This window comes from Squalius cephalus (assembly GCF_949319135.1).
Source record: "Squalius cephalus genome assembly, chromosome: 3".
Taxonomy (NCBI): domain Eukaryota; kingdom Metazoa; phylum Chordata; class Actinopteri; order Cypriniformes; family Leuciscidae; genus Squalius; species Squalius cephalus.
Window position 1 is genome coordinate 8,221,308 of NC_137124.1, and position 18,814 is coordinate 8,240,121.

Sequence of the window (18,814 nt, forward strand, 5' to 3'; positions counted from 1 at the left end):
CAAATCAGTTTTGTATAACAGTAAACACTCTTTTCATGTAGCTGTGATGTTATATTGTGCCATGTTTATCAAATTAAAACTGATTAAAAAAAGTAGACTCCACTTCATTGATAGCTTATGTTTGAACGAAAATGTCTTTGAAACATCTGTGTATTATTTGGCAAATATTGCATTTATTTCATTTCAGCTGTGGTAAAGTATGCAAACACCACATGAGCGGACACTACGGGAACCAGAAAGTGTCTGAATTCATGTCTCCGTTTGTAGCTCCTCCCCGCCTGCACACGGCTACTCTCGCCGATCGGTTACATCCAGGGGGGCAGTGTTCTGGAAAACATTGAAGTTTCCCCGGGCGCCGCCATTGATTAGCGGACCATCACCTGCTGTTAGCATTCCATTGACTCCCATTCATTTTGGCGTCACTTTGACAGCGAATAACTTTACATCTGAGGCGTTCAAAGACTCCATTCGTCCATTGTTTATTTCTAAAGAAACACGAAAATGTATAAATGGCTCCATTACCTTGTATCTTACGTTATGGCCCAGTAGAAGCAATTTTTGTAAAATAGGCTAACGATTGCATCATAACCACGCGACTCTCTGTCGCACAGTAGAGAGATTACCGTATGGACAGGAGGAGAAGCTCGTATAAAAATAAAATTTCTTTTACTGTCTATGGTTACATCCAGCCGCAGCCTATGTCAAACACACCTAATGTCACGCAGTACCACAACATCCAAAAGGAAAATTCAAATGCAGTAGCCACTGTTCAACCTGAAGAGGGCAGCGCTCAGACGTTTTTACACCATATACTGTAGAATTAAAACACTTTAAACCCAAATGTCAAAAAAAGAAAGAAAAAGACTTGAATCAATGAACAGCACTAATAAAGCCCCAGTCTTACAAATCATTAACTAAAAAAATTGTTTTAGGGTTTAGTTACCCTTTAAATAACAAACTAAGATCAAATTTATTTAAAAAAAAAAAGCACACTTAATCTTACATCAACATGATAAAAACTACCTAAAAATGACAGAAAACATCTAAGGAAAATTTTTATTTCAAGGGTGATAATTTGATTGTTTAGTTTGCCTCACGTCCCATTGGACTTTACGGAGAGGGCAGGTTTTATGACCTATACTGGGACAAACCACCTGGGGGCGATCGAGACGCTTTGGCATCTCTTTGCAGACTTTATTGTGTGGCACGCTTGTAGTAATGAGAAAAATGTAATTTTGACATGAACATTTTATCGTTCTCGATAAAGATCATTTTATAGTTCTCGTGCATGTAAGAATAATAAGCGACTCAACTTGAAACAAAGTGCTGTAAGGACAGGAAAGCAAAAAACAATCACAATTCAGTATGCAAATATCACAACGACATCATCGCCATTGGATGGATCTAGAATTGTAGACATTTTGAAAGTTTATAAGTCAATAGATTAGGCTTCCTCTATAAAATAGAGGCTGATCAGTCTGTTCTGCAGTTTAAGCTAAATTAATGGCAGAAAATGAAATAAACATAGAAACTGAGTTAAATAAAACAAGAAAACAACTTCTGTTACAATATAGACTGTTTTTCTTGGGTTCATCCATGTTGCCAATTAATATTGCGCAAACACAGTTCCTACATTTCATTCGAAACAACGTCAGTTGGTTTCATCACGATAATGAGTGCCTGAAGGGGACATGGGAACTGAGAAAGAATAGCTGTAATTTGACCACATTTGTCAAAACCTTTTTTTTTTATCTAGGAGTGATTAATAGATTGCCCTGAAGCTAAATATCACTTGAGTGGTTTGCACAAGTCAGAAAATAGCTGTGCGATTCTCTGAAGTATTTCATCTGAGCAAATGTTCCATTATAAAGAGCTTTGTCAATTAATATTGCACTTTTTCTGCTCTTATACCATTAAATTGTGTAATTTGAATTATATTGGTCACTAAAACACTCATACAATGAGCATGACATAGCGTAAATAGGTATCTATCTGCTATGTGATAACTAAATCTAACCTTTGAATAAAAGTGATTATATTTAAATGTAAAAGCAAATAAGTAATAGCAATGGTTTATAGATCATTCAGAGCTCATCCGGTTGACTTTACAGGGAACAAACCAAGGTTGGTTATGGTTGAAGTTCATTTAAATGTGATGAGGTAATCTGGATAAGCCTGGCAGTCGTGGAAAACCACAAACATGGAAGGATTTTGGATGTTATCCACCACGCTGTCATAATTGTGGTCAGGTGCGAGGCGAACAGGGGGTGTCTTCATGCCCGCCTGACCCTGAGCGTAATGACCCGTAAGCACGCGAGCCACAAACATGAGCTGAGTCCCGTCTGCTGCAGGAACCGCGTAGGTAGGATTGGCAGAGTAGCTGGCGTTCACAGCAAAGTACGTCCCATTACCATAGACGGTGGCTGAGAACAAATAAAAAGTTAAAAATCAGTTGACCAATTAGTCTTCAAATTGAACAACCAAAGAGATCCTCAGCTGATTAGTTGGCTAGATTATTAAACTATAAAGAGGAAGTTCTTCAAATGAAATAAACAATGTTCACCCAAAAATAGCAATTCTGTCATGACTTCAATTAATAAAATTCTAAATTTGGGTTTGTTCCTCCCACAGTTATTGCATGACTTCAGAAGAATATAAGTGAGTCATATGGATTATTTTGGTGAGTCATATGTCATTAACTTTTTTGGAAAAGAGCTGCAATTCTTAAAAAGCAAAAACAGCTAGTGCCGATAGGTAGGTAGGATTGGCAGAATAGCTGGCGTTCAAAGCAAAGTACATCCCATGACCGTAGAAGGTGGCTGAGAACAAATAAAAAGTCACCAGTGTGAGTCCAATGAGATCATCAGTGACTGATCAGTTGGATAGTCCATCAAATAAAATAATAATGGTAACATTCACCCAAAAATTACAATTCTGCCATGATTTGCTGTTCAATGAACAACATCCTAAATTTGGGTTTGTTCCTCCCACAGTTATTGCATGACTATAAGTGATTCATATGGACCATGGTACTTTTTTATCGTTTTTGGACCCTGACAGCCTTTTCACTATTTTGGAGAAGAGCTGAAATTCTTAAAAAGCAAAAACAGGTGACGCCGATAGCCTCATGGGCAAGTGCGCCGACATGTAGCGCCGTTGCGCTTCGGAGACCCGAGTTCGAGTCTCGGCTTGTGGACCTTTCCCGATTCCGTACCCCTCTCTCTCTCTCTCCCACCTCACTTCCTGTCTAGCTACTGTCCTATCCTAATAAAAGGCAAAAATGGCAAAAAGCAAAAACACCAAAAAATAAACCCAGGGTGTAACAGTACATGTATTTGTCCCGAACCGTCGCGGTTCAGTGCATACAGTTAGACAACGAAGTCAGTCACAGACGATACACACTCTAATCCAGAAGGGGGCGCACGCAGTAATGCAACGCTGTTTGCTAAGAACCACAACAGGAAAAAGGGCAGAAGAAGAGACGATCACCTACCCAAAACAAGAGTTTGCTTGCTCGAGTTTTGATTAATTTTTGTGACGCGCTTCACAAACTTCACGTAAAGGAAACCGGGATGGCGGAAAGCATCATCATGTTTGTTTCTTTATTTTACAAAAGCACAATGTTTTGTTTTTATTGTGAGTGTACACAAATAAAAATAGACCCTCTCGAATGATGTCTTACTCTTATCTGTATGACCATAAATGACAGAGTATTATAAGTTGTTTCTGCTTTTATAATGAGACAAGTCATTTGGCATTGTGCTGATTTGTGTCATTGAAGTCAAGTGATAAAATATGCGTGATGAATATGTGTGCTGGAAATGGGAATCCTCAGGTGCCGCTTCACTCGCTGTCTCCCCGTGACTTCTGTGTACCATTACACCCCTAATATATTCAAAAGTGAATATTTATGTATAGGTGAAATATAATTGGCGATATATAATTTCCATTTTTGGATGTTTATGTACAGGATGCAGTGAATATGATGTAAATAATACAGTCTGTGCGTCAGTGCCGTCAAAATAAAAGTCGCACTAATGAGATTCATCGGCCAAACAGAACAACCTACATAATTGAAAAATGCCTTTTCGACATCGGTCACAAGGAAATAGTAACAGAATTCCCAATTTTGGGTGAACTATTTATTTAAATTAATTAACCTTTAAAAACAAACAATTACCATTTTGCCCAGCAAAACTGCGATTAAAGTTTGTCTTCATGATGGACGAGCAGGACGCCTCTGATGTGCCGTGATAAAGGATCTTCTCTCCTGCTCCCACAGGGAGACCGTTTCTGTTCTCCAGCTCTTTTTTACGTCCCTCATATAACCGCCGAAGATTCATGTTCTGGATGCGCTCGATCTATTGAAACACATTTGCACACAAACAACCATGAACAAATATATTAGATGGACATTACATTCACATTTCTTGTTCTTCATAGAAGCAAACTGTAAGGACTATACTGCCATACAAAATCAAAACATGGTACATTATAGACAAACACTTTCAAAAGGTTTTAAATAAAACAAAATGTATATATATAGATGATGATGATATTTAGTCCAGTAATCTAGCCTTGTTGTAGACACTCTAACCCAGAAATACAAGTTTTGGCATGTTAAGATATGATTTTGTTTAGACATAATGTGGTTCTTTAAAAGGATTGTATGTCGTTCAGGATGGTTTTTGTCATGTAAAGCACACTTTGGTGTTGAGTGTCAAACCTTGAGCACTGTTTTTGGAACGGTCTTCTTGAAGTCTGCCTTCACGTTCTGGTACTCTGTAGATTGCTGATCTAAAGCAATCACCTTTAACAGGTCACTGTGACTCATGTTGTCCCAGTTAATGGGCAAAGAGAAATCTGAAATGCAAAAAATTGAGGGTTTTGATTCAGTTTGATTATTTTCAAGGATGTTTAATTTCATACTATAGATGTTGATCAGTGGTTTTAATCTGATTTTATATTTTCATATTTCATGAAAGCGTCCGCACCTGCAAGGTTCTCCAGTCGTTTGAGAGACGTCACCTGTTTTGAATCACATGCAGTGGCCTCCATCTTACTCAAATCCACAGTCCATTTCACACCCTGTGCATCCATAATTCCATCTTTCACATCTCCCCTCTCAAGCTTATAATTCACCACTACGGGCACCTTCTGCCAAACGCCCCGTGGTCCCAGAATGCACCATGTGACTTGAGTGAAGAGGGATGCCTGGTCCTTCTCTCTTACCTTAGAGTTTGAGAGAAAAATTTGCACATTCATTTATTTATTTCGTACATTTGTAAAGCCATGGTTTTAAGTTAGTAAGTTTATTACTATGTGAATTTTATATGCATATCATGCTCAGGGGCCTCATTTATAAACGTCGCGTACGCACAAAAAAAGCGTACGCCGCTCTCTACGCAATAATTGGTATTTATAAAAAGCAAACTTGACGGGAAAATGTGCGCTCCTTCATGCAAACTCTGACCCAGGCGTACGCACAAAAACGGGTGAAATGAGAAATGGTGACACCGTCGGCAGATGGAAGAAACACGTGAAAGTGTGTGAAACTGTAGACCGTTGTGTAAAATAAATGGCAATACTGCCTCTCATAAATAACATGAAGACTTCACAAAGCAAGTCTTACAATTAACAACCTACACGAACACCCGTTTGATCGATCTGCAGTGTAAAACAAACAAAATCAAACGAAGATTACAACCGAAATGCAAATTAACACATATTTGCAAAAAGAAAAGTGAAATATGTTCTGCAATAATATTGGTATGTTATGCAATTCATCCTCATAACACATATGTAGCTTGTCAGATGCAATCAAATGGATGGTAATAAAATGCCATGATGACATCACAATGCGTAATGATGCACAATGGCTGATCTTGCACTTCACGCTTGCGCGTGAGTGAAATTACGTTTCTTGGATTTCCTCTCTGTTTGCCATGATTTCGCAATCGATGAATATTAATTTGTGGGCGTTTCACGGACTATTTATGGGCAACTATGGGCGTGACATGAAGCCGCAAAAGCTGCGCTACATTTTGAATTGATTGTGATTTATTAAGGGAAAACTGCGTAGGATGTGCGTGAGCAAGGTTTTATAAATCCGAATATTTCTGTGCGTACGCACGTCCTATGTTTCATCCGTACGCCACTTCTGACGCAAATCCTACGCAAAGTTTTATAAATGAGGCCCCAGGTGATTTGCTCAAACTTACATTTAAATTATATATGCACCATATTTAATTATATTGTATGCAAATTATATGCATTATATGCTTAGGTGATTGTCTATAGTGCTATTTTCATTTTAATGTTGTCTTTCTCACCTGTCTGCGAAGTGCATCTTGTGTCAGTCCAACCACCTCATTCACACCATCCTTCAGCCCTTTCACTTCCCATCCTCCAGAGCTCCTCTGTTCCAGCTGCAGGTGCAGTGAATTGACTTTAAAGAGCAGCTGGTTCATCTCATCCCGAGTGAGACTTTCAATGTCCTCTGGGATGAAAGAATGTGTGGAGCACTGGCTCTCATACGCCCGCTGAAGTTCTCTGCAGGCATCAGACACTTCATTATCTGTGTGACCGACCAGTAGAAATGATGCTGTGTTCTTTGTGACTGGCAAAGCTCTGACTAGAGAACTCAAGTCAAGAGAGTGTTGTAAAGAAAATGATTGTGATCTGCGTGACATAGTTGATCCACTGCGCCCTCTGGAGGTTACATTTGTTGGTACAAGTGGTGCAGGAGCTGAAAAAGGTGAAAGTGCAATACTGTCAATATAGTGATGAAGGAATGACGTATTTTTGTAGGCCAAAACTGGGAAACGAGTTAGCATTTTAGCACTTTCCATCGTCCAGATGTCAATGTTGTTTTTAGTGGGTTTGTGGTGAAATACCTGAAATAATGTCAAGCTCAAGATATTTTCACGCTTTATTCTATGACATAAAATACATCAGTAATACTCCCCTGAGATTTTTTAAAAAGCTTTTACCTTAAAGTCATCTGCTGACTATTTCACTTTTGTAACCTCATTGTGTTTATAATTGTGCTCTTGCAAACTATTCTAATTCAAACTTTCAGGGAATGTTTTTAAATAAAAACTGAAGAGTTGTCAGAAGCTTAGTGATGGTGATGTTGAGGTCGTGTGACGGTGGTGTGGTGCGTTTATAGTCTAGCAATTGTATTTAGGCCTCAAAATCCATAAAAGTAGTGTTCATTTGTGAAGATTATCATGATGAATGAAACGTTTCATAAACGTTTGTTGGTTACAGAGCTTATTTCCTGAAATAATCCAAAAGCCAATGGACAAATCCTATTTGCTTTTTGATAAGGAAACCAGGGTGATGCTAATGTCTGTGTTGACTTACAAAAACATGAGTGTCTCACTGTAAAAGCATTAACAAAAGCTAAATATATATTTATTTAAATGCATGACAATATATAATAAAAACTGTTATTGCCTCTGCATTCCACAGATTTATCCTCACCTGTCAACTGTGTATTACCACCAAAGATTTGCTGTGCCATCGCTTTAAACTCCAGGAAAACATTAATCTTCAGCAGAATGATCCGAATAGTTCGGAGATATTGAAGATTAGCTCCTTGAACACCGTCCTTTACTCCCTCTAGAATAGACTTGGCCACCACTTTTGGATCCAAACCTCCTTGTCCTGCAAGTATTTTTTTTCCAGCAAATATATATATAAAAAAAAAAAAAAACACGTCAACATACACCAAACTGACTTAAAAGACAAATGGTTTATTATTTTGCATTGTAAGTAAAAATGAAGCTACTGACCAGCACAGATAGCAGGAATGGCCACAGACTGGTAGCGGCCGTTTTCACATTGAACCACTATTTCTTTCGCCAAGGTCTTGATAACACTGGCATCCCTCTCTCCACAAACATGCATGATTGTCTTACATGGGAATCCTCCTGGCGGTGTCGTAAAGATCTGTCCACTCGTTACCTGAGCTGGAGAACATATATAAAGGGTAGGGTTAGATGACATGTTGCATATCATTGCTCCCCTAAACATGACAATTCACGTGTAGAGCGATTGTTTGATCATCTCCTAACAAGGCCACATATTAAGGTCTGAGTAGATTAGATGGTAAGCAAACAGTTCTCGTAATCAATGTGTTGAATGCAGGAGAAATAGGCAGGAATAAAGATCTGAGTAACTTTGACAAGGGCCAAATTGTTATGGAAAGGCATATATATATATATATATATATATATATATATATATATATATATATATATATATATATATATATATATATATAGGAAATTGCATATTTAGGGGCCCAGCACCTATTGCAGTGAATCGTTAGTGTTCTTCTTGTTCTTGTTCTTCTTTTTCTTCTTCCGCTCTTGAGTCTATGGCAGCCCACAGAACTGTTTGAGGGAAAGTTGTGAAATTTGGCACACAGATAGAGGACAGTCTTATCTGTCCTCATAGCCAGTTTGAAGTCTAACTCAAAACCTCCAGCACCACGGACTGTCCAAAGATGCTCTCATGTTCATGCAAATAACTTTTGAACCCTAAAGGGTTCAAACAAAATGTGTTCCTCTTGTTCAGGGCTACATATTGGTCAGGAGATATGACAAATGTTTATTTTTCCTTTTAACACCTGAAGAGTTTGCCCCAAAAACATTAAAGTGGTCTCTTTTGGGTTAGGGTTAGGATTAGTGCAGAATAGTGCAGAGTCCAATGCTATCCAATTTCCCCATTTGAATTTGGTCATAAATAGCTGTATTTTATGAATGCATTCGCATATCATTTTAAACTCGTATGTGTCATTGGGACCATGCAGTGAACGTATTAAAAAAGTTTTGGAAAAGCGCCACCTTATGGTCAAAATGTATAATGAAATTAAAAAAAAAAAATGCTAAGCGCTTTTGATTAATCTAACCTATTCTAATAAATTAGTCTTGATAGATAGCTTGAGTCATATCAAGGACTATAATATTAATCAATTATGCCATATTTGGTCAAACTTGTTGTCTGACAATTGGAATTTCTTTAAAAACCTACTTTTTCAAACTTTTCCTACTTTTTTTTTTGTTTTGTTTTTTGCCAGGTTTGACTGTGTAGATACCTCAAATAACATAATGCAGACACACAGGGAGTTCCATCCAGTGTGTTGATGCTGAACCCCCATGAGATTAGACAGGCTCTGGACCACATCAACCCGAGCAAGGCTACTGGGTCAGACGGTCGGACGGGTCCTGGCACGATGTGCATGTGATCTGACAGCAGTATTCACCGACCTGTTTAACACCTACCTGGAGCAGGGCACTGTTCAAACGTGCCTCAAGTCAGCCACAATTATCCCGGTACCAAAACAGGCAGCAATCAGGCCAGTAGCCCTGATGCTGGTGGTGATGAAGTGTTTAGAGCGACTCTTTTTGTCACACATCAAAAGCAATATTTCACCCTCTTTGGATCAACACCAGTTTGCCTACAGTGCAAACAGGTCAACTAAGGACGAGTGTCACTGGCCCTCCATGTTGCTCTAACACACTATAATCAATTAATAGTGTCTGCTAATCTATGTTCTGCCTTGAACACCATTCCTCTTTATAACCTGGTCAACAAACTGAACCATCTTGGTCTCAACACACATCTGTGCAACTGGTGCACGACTTCCTCAACGGTAGACCACAGACTGTGCGCATGGGAAAGCATTTCTCCTCTTCCATCATGCTGAACACGGGAGCACCGCAGGACTGTGTGCTGAGCCCCCTTCACTTTTCCCTCGACACGAACGACTGCAAACCCTCTTACAAGACGAACACCATCATCAAGTTTGCAGACAAAACCATTGTTGTAGGCAGAATAACCAAAAAACAAAGACTCAGCCTACAGAGCAGAGGTCAAGAACTTGGAGAGCTGGAACCAAAACAACAACCTGATCCTCAACGCAACAAAGACGAAGGAGATGATCCTGGATCTCAGAAGGCTGAAGCCCTCTACCCATCGCCCCATAAACATCAATGGCGAGAGAGTGGAGGTTGTGCAGAGCTTTAAATACCTTGAAGTCCATATCAGCCAGGGTGCTTCGTGGACCATCAATACCTCAGTGATGGTTAAAAAAGGACTCCAAAGGATTCATTTCCTAAGGTTGTAGAAGAAAGCATGGGTCGCCACAACTGCTGCTGGTTAACTTCTACAGGTCGATCATTGTATCTGTCTTCACCTACTGCATCGCAGTCTGGTACTCTGCCTGTACTTTAGAAAACAGGAAGTCTCTCCAGCGCATTATAAAAACAGCAGAGAGGATCATCGGCTCCCAATTCCCCAGTTTGGAGGACATTTATAGGCCCAATAGTAGAGAACCTTCACACCCAGGTCATAACGTTCACCCTCCTGCCGTCTGGTAAACGATACAGGGCACTGTATGCCCACACAACAAGACTCAAAAACAGTTTCTACCACACAGCAGTAGCACTATTGAACACCCCACCCTTTACACAAACCTAGAGATCTTAAATATTTCCTCACATATTGCCTCTTAGTGCAATCTTTTACTGTGCAGCATTTTATTTTATTGTGTAATGTCCTATTTATTGCAGTGCAATACGACAACTAAACTGTTTTAGCTCTTGTCACTTTCTGTTTTATTGCACATATTTTAATGTTTACATTTATGAACATTTGTTTTATTGTATTGTGTTGTATAGAGTATTGGCATCTGGAGGTTGTTCCACCAGAGTTTCACTGTACATGTACAGTAACAATACATATTTTATCTTCCAAAATTTTGTTTGTGTCATTGTCTGCTCACACTGACCACACAACAATTTGGTAGCACCTTTTGGTCAAAAGTAATAAGCAATTCAGTCATATTACATGTGATTGTATTTGTGATTTTGACAAAAATAATCTAAAAACGTTTTATTTGTAATTATATTTTTTATAATTTTTATTTTAGAAAATATATTTCATTTATAATCTAGGCTAGGACTGTTTAATGTATTTATATTTTATATATATATATATAACTTGACCACATTTTTTTATATACATTTGGTTGTCGCAATTATGCCACTGACTGTACATCAAATCATCTAAATTGGCCAGTTTATTCTTTAAATATGTCAGCTGAGCTTTTAAAACAATCTGAAGGTCTAAAATGTTGCCATTTCTTCACTTCTGCACTTCTAATTGTTTTTGCAAACAGGTTTGGTTAAGGGTATGTCGTTTCTCCTGCTTTACTAGAATCACACCGTCTCCAATGAAGGCATGAACTTCTGTTTTATGTGGGTTAGAAGTTTTTTATTTTATTGCATTTTTTGCGAGAAATTGGCTTCCACAGTAAACTAATGTGGATAGATCAATACTGATACTATAAAACTCTTTGATAAAAAAATAAAAATTACTTCAGATATTTACACACAAAGGATTTTTAAACTGCACTCAAACATACAGTATTTGAAAACTCTTTTAATAAAATAATAAATCAAAAGCTTAAAAGACTGTGGTTTATTTTCTTACCTCCTGTCAGTTGACCCTGGACATGAGGTCCTGCTTTGGTGAGGATGTCTTTACACACTCCTGTGACAGATTAGGTCAAAAGTAAACACTCTCTTATGGTTGAAATAGTTTAATTTGATATCAAGAATCCTTTGGTTATTTAGAAATCTGCATAAATACCACTTGTCTGGAAGTCCTTAAAGTCAGTGGTGTTCACGATGGCATCAGTAGTCTCATTGGTGATGTCGCCAAACACAAGATGGAGTTCAATCCTATTTACTGGCATGATGATCTCATCAAGGTCAGAGGTCAGTGAGTGAAACAGAGCTGTGGTGACAGTGAAAGACATGCAGATGAAGAAACCATTTAGACTTTTATTTTAACTTATTTTTTTGCTCTTTTCTAATAAATTACTGTTGATAAGTTGGGAGCGGGTCAAAATAGCATGGATCAAAGAATGCAATACATAATTCTTGAATCTCTTGCCTTGTCCTGTGTTGTCCACCATTTTTGCACTCAGATCTGCACAGACTGTCTGGAACATCTGCAAAATATTTCCAAAATAAGGTTAGGAATAAACATCACTGCAATAAACTTAATTGCATAGAGGGCTTATAATATGTAGATTGCTTACTTCCTCAGAATGAGCGTAATTAGGCATTATGGCGATACAAATGGTCTGCAAGCAACCAGTGGATCGAGATAAAAATTCACAGATTTCATGAGTAAGAATATTAACGGCATCTTTGACCGGTATCGACAGCACTATGCCAGGTCCTATTATTGGCAGTGCAACTGAACCCCAAGAATTCTGCTCACATAACGCAAAAACTCGGCCAAGTCCACAGCGAAGTGCCTGTAACAAAATATATAATATTGATGGCAAAACTACTAAATCTTTTCTGTAAATCTCATCCATTCAATCATCCGTTCAGTCAAAACACATCTTAACCCTTTTTAAATGTCTTACTGCCTCTTACTTTTTCGCTGTTGTGGTTTTTTCCTTTGGGCACACATTCTACGAAGAAAACCTTTGAGCATCCCAGCGCTGGTGTCGCATCCACCTCCAGCACGTCTCCAGGCGTAAGTGTGTGCTTTCCCTTGGCATTGTTGAAGTTAGTCTGAAGCTGCTGTCCTGCTTTTTTCAACAAGGATGATCCAATCAAGGTTGAGGTCATGTTTGTTTTTATCATTGGAGCAACAAACACATCGGCCTGTATTAATGACACAAATTATCAAAAATTAGTAGTGCTGTTGAGAGGTATAACAAATAAATACTGGTCTATTTTACTTGTTAAAGAGATATTTCACTCAAAAATGAAAAATTAATTCACTCACTCTCATGCCATCCCATATAAGAGTATAAGAGTTTCTTTAGATGAGCACAAATTAATATTTTTAGAAAATGATCTATCTGTGCGAGTCTGCAAGTGTGCGGGATCTCCAAAGCTGATGCTTGAAGAACCAGAAAATGACGGTAATCCATTTGACTCCAGTTGATGACTCAATGTCTTCTGAAGCAGAACTATATGTGTTTACTGGGCCTAAAATTAAAACCCGCCAAGCGCCAAATGCGGCATTGGAAACCGTCATTGGTGAGTACAGTAAGTCATTACATTTGTGATGGCATGAGGGTGAGGAGATGATGGAAGAATTTTTAAAAAATTGGGTGGAGTATCCCTTTAAAGCTAAGTATTTAAGAAAAAAAAAATTTGTTAGCCTTACCTGTTGTTGCTCAAGACTACCAACCACAACTTTAATGTTTATCTCATTGTCATAATCCAGAGAGTATTGGGCAGATGCAGCAGCTGGCAAGCTCAGAAAAGGCATACTGTTCATGTATATGGGCATGTTACCACTTTTACGCCCATCATCGATGGGCAGTATGCAAACCATACAAGAAGTTTTCACTAATTTCAAAGTCTCTATACCATCACTTTGAAAGAATTTTTGAACTCCAGGTCCTTTCACCTCAAATTGTTTAGTGACAAGACTCAGAAGAAACGACTCAAGGCTGTCCTTCAAACTCTCAACTTCGCAACGAGGTCCTGTGAGGTGGACGCATGGGGAAGGCAACCTCGTTGACTTAATTTCCACACTGCTCTTCTTTACACCGGCCATCAACAAGATCTCAGGGAAGTGGTCTGCCATTTCTGGCTTGGGAAGAGGCAGGGAGTCATGATGTTTCTGATGGTTTCTTTTGTATTCTTGCACAATGTCCTTCAGCCTACTAACTTCAGTAGTGTAGCCCACCAGTTGCACTTTGGGGTCAAAACTTGATTCATCCAGGTATTTAAGCTCCACTTTGACACCACCACGATTGGCCTGCTTGACAGCTTCACTCAAATCCTCCTTCAGCGTATTAAACGCAGATGATTTCTGAGTGTTTTCCAGGCGCACAGTCTCCAAACACAGGTCTCTCTGTACGGCAGCAGCCGCCTCATGTAGCGCTCCGTCGGACAAACTCAACAAAAGGAGATCTGAACCTAAGGTCTCGAGCATAACTGGGCTGCGGAGGCTCTTCTGAAATCGGTTTTGGAAGTGCTGTATACCACCACTTGATTCCAAGAAGGTCACAAGAGGACGATGTGATGGGATCCTCTTCTCTTTGATTTCTTTTGCTAAGTTTAAAAGCTCCTCTTTGCCTGCATGGACCTCTTTTTCAGGACCCTTCAAAAGGAGAATGTCCGTTTTTTCCTGAGCGATCTGAAGTGCAGGCAAAATAGACTTTATGTACGACTCAAACTGCTCTCTGATGAGGGTGAATTGCTTCTCAGACACATGACACTCTTCTTGAATCTGCTGTTGATCATGCAAGCCACTTACAAATTTTAAAATCTTCTCCACTTGTTTTCGCTCTCCAACCACGACGGCTAAACACGTCTCTTCTTCACAATAGATTTGTAAGTCTTCACCAGAGAGGTAAAGGTGTTGTTTCAGAATTTCAGATTTTTCCCTATCAACCTCAAAGTAGATATTATAACATGACTTTAAAGTCTCGAACACTTGGTCGACCCCAAATTCCCATTTCTTCAGGGTCATGTCCTCAGCTGCTGGATCCCTCCTCACCACCACCTCTTCAGAGTCAATGTGGATCTCAAAGGTGCTGTAGAGCGCAGACAGAAGTTTCTTCAAGTCTGAATTCGCCTTTTTACATTCGCTGAGGTAGCGTAATAGATAAAAGTCTAGTTTAAAAACCTTCTCCATACTTTTATCACTTGCACATTTCTAAAAAAAAAAAAAAAGAAAAGAACAAATAATAAAGACATGCATTCATTAATTGTACAAAATGCTTCATAATGAAGATTCAAAGCAAGCGAGTGATGGGAAGTGATACTTCCCATTAGTGATGGTAAGTAGGATTCATTTCCGCAAACTGATTCTTGCGGGCAGTTTTAATGAACCGGTTAAAAAAACGGTTTGTGTACACAATCACGCAATGACATCATGTACACCCAATGAGATAAAACACTTATGTTTAAAGCATATAAAGTGAATAAACTAGTATTAATTAACTCACCTTTTTACATATACTACGAGAAACCATAAAAAAAACGTTTATTTTATCCCCCTCAATTAAGTCAACTGCTTGGTTCACTTAAATCGTATCAGTAGATCATCGGTTCTCCACAGACATGTGCGAGTCCAAACTGTTTCCTCAGTTCAGTACTGATGACTTGACAACTGTCGTAACCATTAACTTTTGACTAAGTGTATGACTCGAGAACTACTGCCATTAGATCAGTTTTATAATTCCAATATATTTTATTTGTTATTCTTTTTGCTTTTTCAGATTTCAGCATGTTGGAGATGTCTGTTCTTTTCTCAGTTGGACTGTTGAACTAACTGGAGTGCTGAAATGGCATCATGGGATTATATAATCCTCTATAATGGCTCATTTCAAGTCAAAGTGACTGTCAGGCACGTCCGGGACAGTGAACCAGTTCAAAAGACTGATTTGTTCATGAATTGGACATCACCATTAACAATAAGGATATAGGGGCCAAGCACCGAAGCTGCGTAGACACCTGTTGTATCTGTTGGCATTATTCTTATTCTTAGATATACTCCGCTATTGAGTCTAAGGCAGCCCATCGAACCGCTTGCGGAAAAGTTATGAAATTTGGCACACAGATAGAGGACAGTCTGAACTGTCACCATAGCAAATTTGGAATCTCTAACTCAATCCCTCTAGTGCCACCAACTGTCCAAATCTGCACATTTATGCTAATAACTTTTTAACTATAAGGGCTACAAACAAAATTATTTTAATCCTCTGATTCCCCTTTTTCCGCCATTTTGCGAAACCCCTACTTTTTAAAATTCCTTCTAGGCCGTTGTTCCGATTTTCACGAAAATTAAACCAGGTCATCTTCAGACCATGCTGACAGAAAGATGTGCAATTCAAGTCGATTCGTCAAACCGTTCTCGAATAATACGCAAATGAATTCGACGAAGAGCATGCTAAAATGAAAGTGAGGCAATATCTCGACAATGTTTTAGCGTATTCTGACCAAACTTGGTGTGTGTTATGACAAACATGATCTGAGACTACTTGAACAGTTTTGGCGCAGTGCCACCTTGTTGTCAGGAGACATTGAAAATGGCCGTTTTCACTAATTCACAAAACTGGTCTCTCTAGAGCAGAGTTCTCAAACCGGTTCCACGGAGGGCCTAGTGAATGCAGGTTTTTGGTCTTTCCCTTCAATTAGTGCCCAATTAAGACCTAGACTACCAGGTGAGATGAGATCTTAACCAATTAGTGACCTACTCAATCAGTTTGGTTCAAGGTAAAAGAGAAAACCTGCATACACTAGGCCCTCCGTGGAACCGGTTTGAGACCACTGCTCTAGAGTCTCTTCAGCATGCCGAGTCATATGACACCCCATCGGCCATTTCGAATTTTGTAAAAAAAAAAAGCTAGATTTTATGAACGCATTGGCGTATCGTTAAGAAACTCAGTATGTCTTCATCACTATGCCCTGAAGGTACTCAAAAAGTTTTCTTGGCAGCGCCACCTTGTGGTCAAAAGTTATAATGAAATTTCCAAAAATGCTAATCATTTTTAATTATATTAGCCTATTGTAATGAAACTGGTCTTTATAGATTCATTGGGTCATGCCGAGAATTTCCTGCCCGCCACTTTTAATTTTCTTTAAAAATCAACTTTTTCAAACTCCTCCTTGTCCGATTTTCACCAAAATCGAAATGTATCATCTCCAGGCCATACCGACAAAAAGTTATTGATTTTGGGTCGATAGACGAAACCGTTTTTGTATACCGCATTAACAAATTTGATGGCATGATGCCAAAAAGACTGAGGCTGTATCTCTGCAATGCTTTGGAATATTGACACCAAACTTTGATTGTACAAGTGATTTTTCAGCCATTTTGCCTAAAATTATCTTAATATGTCTTTAATTGCTCATTGTTGCAGTTGGTCTGATGCTCCCAGCCATGTTGGCATGACTTATCGTGTTCTTTGTGCTTGGCCCCAATAATTGCTGCTTGCAGCTATATTTCTAATTAAATTTATTGTATGATTTTGACATATAATATTATGCATACATGTAATAAGGTATAAGATAAAATACCATATAAAGGTTAAAATAAATTTAAAGAGGCAACTATGGGCCTTTAATTTGACATTTTTTATGAACTAGTGACAGCACAGAACATGAAGAATATGAAAATCTTCGGTAGATAGCGGTCCACGACAGGCCTAAACCAGCCAAGGTACCAGCACAAAAACACACTCAGCAAAATTATTGTTTTGACAACATAACAGAAAATATCAAGATGTCATTTTTTTGTCAATATTACACACTACAAGTCCCAGGCCAACCTTATTGTCAAGCTTCAAATAGCAGGTGATTTCCTAGAACTACTCAATGTATTTATAGTATCTACGCAGAGGGTTGGTGTCTCTGGGCAAACAGGTTTGACTACATTGTATCAGCAGAAAACAATGTAGAGCGGGCACATACATCTAAGCTATCTCTGTTTGTTTTATGACTGTGCCACTTACCTGATTAGCAGATGCTTTAGGCTGTTTGCTGCTTTCAGCAACATTGTCACAGCGTAATGAAACACGGAGATCTTCTCGTCCAGGTATATTGATGACATGATCCTTTCGGGCTAGCACTCTTTCCTGGGCTTTGAATACAAATGCATGTTGATGAACATAAAGAACTAAGGAACAGATTATTATTACAGTTGTTTTGACAAGGTTGAGTGAGATAAAAGTACAGCACTGATTGTAACAAGGTGCAAAAAAAACCTTTAATAATAAAAACACGCTTACCTTCTTTGTTCGTAAAACTTATCTTGAAGGTGTTGTCACCCACTTTGCTGATCTCACACTGTTCTCCTCCTGATCTTCTCTTGATGCTAAAGTATTTGTGTATTTGTTTAATTTCCACATCAGAGAGATCATTCGCCTCAAAAAACACAGTGTGCTGGTAGTTTTCCATCTTTAATCTGTTGTTGTGTTTGGCTTTGACATGAATATAGGTGCTCTGACATACTTTCACTTTTGCTTCGGCTCATTTTACAGACTGTGGTTTCCCTTGCCACTCCTCCAGCTTCCTCTAGATGCTGGTATGTGGCACAAAAACATATCTCTACCATGATATGATATCTCTACCATGACCATTGTTTACATTTTGTTTTTTCATTTTTTTCTTAATAATCCAATTACTGTAAATATATTTATATATATAATAAAAGGTGTTACTTGCGTTACATATAGGATTTTAGTTACCCACAACAGACTGGGCCATCTGACCAATCAGAGCAGAGTACAAACTGGGCCATCTGACCAATCAGAGCAGAGTACAGACTGGGCCATCTGACCAATCAGAGCTGAGTAGACCAATCACAACAGACAGGGCCAGCTAGCCAATCAGAGTAGAGTAGCCCACGAAAAGGAGGGATTTAGAGAGACTGATTCATCCATTGAGTCTTTGAGAATCATTGAAAAATACGGTGATGTGCATGTGATGTATATTATGAGAAAATGTATGTTTTTTTTACCTTTGACCTGATGCATGTAAGCCTGTTGTATGAGACTTTAAATCAAAATTAGGAAACTTTAAAATAGCATAACAGGGTCTTTAACCTAATTTTGTGTCACTTCACCTAACACCGACGTGATGATTTTTTTTAAAATATATATTTGGAAAAGATGAGCAATTCTCTACTATATTTTGAAGATGTTTGCTTCTTTATTAAACAGAGGAGATATTCAAGACATAGTAAAACAAATAAAGACTTAATGTGAGTATATCTTCATATTAATAAAATAATTTCGGCAAACAATGAGGATAAA

The 18,814-nt window shown here is 38.5% G+C and overlaps 1 protein-coding gene across 1 annotated transcript; it reads right to left on the bottom strand.

The window, feature by feature from the left end:
- Nucleotides 1-159: 159 nt before the first annotated feature.
- Nucleotides 160-18,045, bottom strand: LOC307156083 (protein mono-ADP-ribosyltransferase PARP14-like). Its single transcript, XM_079867292.1, has 15 exons — nucleotides 17,789-18,045; nucleotides 17,513-17,640; nucleotides 13,210-14,712; nucleotides 12,465-12,698; nucleotides 12,119-12,340; nucleotides 11,971-12,028; nucleotides 11,665-11,811; nucleotides 11,506-11,565; nucleotides 7,800-7,976; nucleotides 7,489-7,671; nucleotides 6,333-6,748; nucleotides 4,995-5,232; nucleotides 4,727-4,863; nucleotides 4,181-4,361; nucleotides 160-2,423 (listed from the first exon to the last, which is right to left on the bottom strand). The coding sequence occupies exons 1-15, from the start codon at nucleotides 17,955-17,957 to the stop codon at nucleotides 2,143-2,145; spliced, it is 4,134 nt and encodes a 1,377-aa protein (XP_079723418.1). The 5' UTR covers nucleotides 17,958-18,045; the 3' UTR covers nucleotides 160-2,142.
- Between the last annotated feature and the right edge of the window lie 769 nt (nucleotides 18,046-18,814).

What these genes read in the sequence shown, in the direction of transcription:
- LOC307156083 (XM_079867292.1), bottom strand. Translation starts at nt 17,957, where the DNA reads ATGGAAAACTACCAGCACACTGTGTTTTTTGAGGCGAATGATCTCTCT. An exon ending in CTAAAGCATCTGCTAATCAG is followed by an intron (nt 14,713 to 17,512) that starts GTAAGTGGCACA and finishes TTTTTTTTTTAG; the next exon opens with AAATGTGCAAGTGATAAAAG. An exon ending in GGTGGACAACACAGGACAAG is followed by an intron (nt 11,812 to 11,970) that starts GCAAGAGATTCA and finishes CTGTCACCACAG; the next exon opens with CTCTGTTTCACTCACTGACC.